Source organism: Propithecus coquereli, unplaced genomic scaffold, assembly GCF_000956105.1.
Source record: "Propithecus coquereli isolate 6110/MARCELLA unplaced genomic scaffold, Pcoq_1.0 Scaffold425, whole genome shotgun sequence".
NCBI lineage: Eukaryota > Metazoa > Chordata > Mammalia > Primates > Indriidae > Propithecus > Propithecus coquereli.
The window spans coordinates 265,249-268,497 of NW_012150008.1; the positions used below are offsets into that span (position 1 = coordinate 265,249).

The 3,249-nt window shown below is 38.7% G+C and overlaps 1 protein-coding gene across 1 annotated transcript in view; it reads left to right on the top strand.

Annotated features, from left to right (window-relative positions):
• The window catches only part of ZNF471 (zinc finger protein 471), a 25,986-nt gene that overhangs the window by 11,459 nt on the left and 11,278 nt on the right, over positions 1 to 3,249 (top strand). Inside the window, exon 4 of the mRNA XM_012653618.1 lies at positions 706 to 801. Within this exon, the coding sequence (XP_012509072.1) occupies positions 706 to 801 (96 nt within the window). The remainder of the gene's footprint in view (positions 1 to 705; positions 802 to 3,249) is intronic.

Below are 3,249 nucleotides of genomic sequence, written 5' to 3' on the forward strand. Positions count from 1 at the left end.
GTTCACTGACTATCCTTATCTTCAATATTTTGTTAAGCCCATCTAGTGAATTTTTAAATTTCAGATACTTTATTTTTTCATTCTAGAATTTCCATTTGGTTCTTCTTATAGTTTGTTTCTCTTCTGAGATTTCCTGTTTCTGCATTCATTAGAAGTGTATTTTCCTTTACATTACTGAGTATTGTTGTAATAGCTGTTTTAAAATCCTTGTCTGTTAATTTCAACAACTGTGTTATTGTAGGGTGGGTGTCCGTTAATTGCGTTTTCTTCTGGGTATAATTTCAATTTTTCCTCTTCTTATATCTAGTAACTTTGGATTTTATCATGGACACTGTAAATAAAATGTTGTAGAACCTCTGGATTCTGTCATTTCCCTCTGAAGAGTATTTATTCTTTTTTTAAAGCAGGCAGTTAAACTCCAAACTATGTTTCTAGGGACCTTTTAAAATACCTCATTTGCTACTGTCTGATAATCTTCAGAAAATGCTAAATTTCTGCCCTTAAGCCTCTTAGAAAATAGTTTAACTTTTGTAGAATTTATTGTCAGTCCCACTAGACTATTTCAGAGTTTTATGTTATGTCCTTTAAACATGTTCTATCTCTTATCTAGTCATTCTGAAATATCATTCCATCAGAACGAAGGAACTACCTTATAGTTCTGAAATAAACCAAAACATGGCCAATTTTTATGTCTTTTTTATGCAGGCCTTTGCATTTCTAAGCCATACGTGATATCCTTATTGGAGAAAGGGAAAGAACCTTGGGAGATGAAGAGTGAGATGACAAGAAGTCCGTTTTCAGGTGAGTGTGGGAAAGCCAGATAGGGGAATCCTCTTGACATGGTGGCTCAGCCATTGTCAAAGGTGATCACTCAAGCTTTTCAGAAACTCTTCTTAAGTCTTACAGACCTGAGGAGAAGACTGAAACTTCAGTACTTGGCATAGGCCCCTCACATATCGTCTCTTCTATTTGGTTCTCTTATTCAATAACTTGCTTAGCCACTTCCTAACCATCCCCTTTCCCTTTGCCATACAGACTTATTTAAGCTTCTCTGTTTCTTAAATCTTTTCTTAACTCCCTAATTAGGAGCTGCTTACAAATCATAATGTACCCTGAACTCTTCCTTTCTTGTTGGAAATAGGAAAAATCCAGACTCTGTTAGCCTTAACGTGATCACCTCCTTCCTACTTCCCTAACCTCATTCTGTATCACTTTTTACCTTTTTCACTATACTTTTTAGTCCAGAGTTTGCTAAATTATATGTGAGGTACCCAGATATGCTTCGAGTGAGTTAGAGTTATGCCAAGATACTGAGTCGCTCAGCCTTGGGAGACTAGATGGGTCCCAAAGCAGTTGCCAATCTGATTGCCTCTGGGTCACAGGCAGTGTCATTCTTATGCCAACCACCCCGCCTTGCCGTGTGCCTTACAAACATCAATTTCACTGAGTGCTGCTCTAGGCCTTGGGTCACCTTTTCTGAACTCGCCACGATCTTTACTGATTTGGGTTTTGCATTTCCTGTTTCCTCTACCCAGAATGACTGTCAGGCCAGAGCTGAAAAATCATCTCATCAGAGGCCTTTCCTAACCACCCTATTTAATGAACATTTCCCTATCCCAAACCAGTTACTGTTTACCAAGCCACTGTTTTCTTTGTAACACTCAGGAAAGCCTATAATTAACTTATTTATTGTTTAATGCTTATTTTCTGCCTCTCCCACTGAAATGAAAATTCAAAAGACAAGGAAATGTTAATATCCCACATGTTAATTATATCTTTATATAAAATTCTCCTTTTCCTTCTGTAACAGTATTTGATGTTTACATTTGGGATACTTTGGATCCTAGACTTATGTGTCCTCCAAATACAGTAGTCCTCCTCTTATTCAAGGTTTCACTTTCTGCGGTTTTAGTGACCCATGGTCAACTACTGTCTGAAAATATTAAATTGAAAATTCTAGAAATAATTCATGAGTTTTAAATTGTCTGCCATTCTGAGTAGCATGTGGAATCTTGCACATTTCTGGCTTATCCTTCCCGGGTTATGAATCATCACTGTGTCCAATAAATCCATGTTGTATACCTCACCAACCCGTTAGTCACTTAGTGGCGTCTAGGTTATTAGATGTACTGTCACGTGTAATGCATATAGGGTTTGGTACTATCTGAGGTTTCTGGCATCCACTGTGGTCTTGAAACTTATCCCCTGTGGATAAGGGGGGACTACCATGTGCCAATATTAGAAGGGAAATAAACCCTGCTTGGATGTACTTTATACTTTAGTCATGTAGGAAGGTGCCATCTTCCTTAAATAGGGAAACAGAAAAAGTGAATCTTCCTAATAAGAGATAATAAATGACCCTGTGAAAAAAACAGGTAGAGGAGGAAAAATGAATGAAGCTGTAAATCTGGTGGGACATTGAGTCAAAGTGTAGATTTAAGTATTATTGAGTAAGGTATCTCGGTTTCTGTGTTTAAAAAAAGCCAAAAAAAAAAGGGGGGGCAGGGGACAACCATGGCTCTCTCCCAGATTTCAGATTGGAGTTAAAAGAATCTTCGTATGACAAGGTGAATGTGAGAGAGCAATAGATGATGAACTCAGTTTCTCTTTCTCTGTCTAGTATTGCTCTCTTGTCTGTCCATGTAAGAAAAGCCATAGGTGATTGCCTCATTGACCTCTCATTACCTCAGTTCTGCTATTAGTTGAATCAGTGGTGCACTGGTCTGAATATCTGTGTCCCCCTAAAATTATTATGTTGAAATCCTCTCTTCCAGGATGATGGTGGGGACTTTGGGAGGTTATTAGCTCATGAGGGCTCATGAATGCGATTAGTACCCTTATAAAAGGCCTTATAAGTCTACCATGTGAGGACACAGCAAGAAGGCACAATCTGTGAGTAAGCCACCCCTTACTAGACAGTAAATCTGCCTGTTCCTTGACCTTGAACTTTCCAGCCTCCAGAACTGTGAGAAATAAATTTCTGTTTATAAGCTACCCAGTTTATGGCACAGCCATGTGCCACATAATAACATTTTAATCAATGACAGACCACATGTATGACATCTCATAAGATTATAATGGAGTCGCCCTATGCACATGTTACGTTTTTTTTTAGTCTTTTATACCAGCAGTCCCCAACCTTTTTGGCACCAGGGACCAGTTTCCTGGAAGACAATTTTTCCACAGACTTGGTGCAGGGGAGGGTGGAGGCAGAGCTCAGGCAGTGATGCATAGCCTGATTCCTAATAG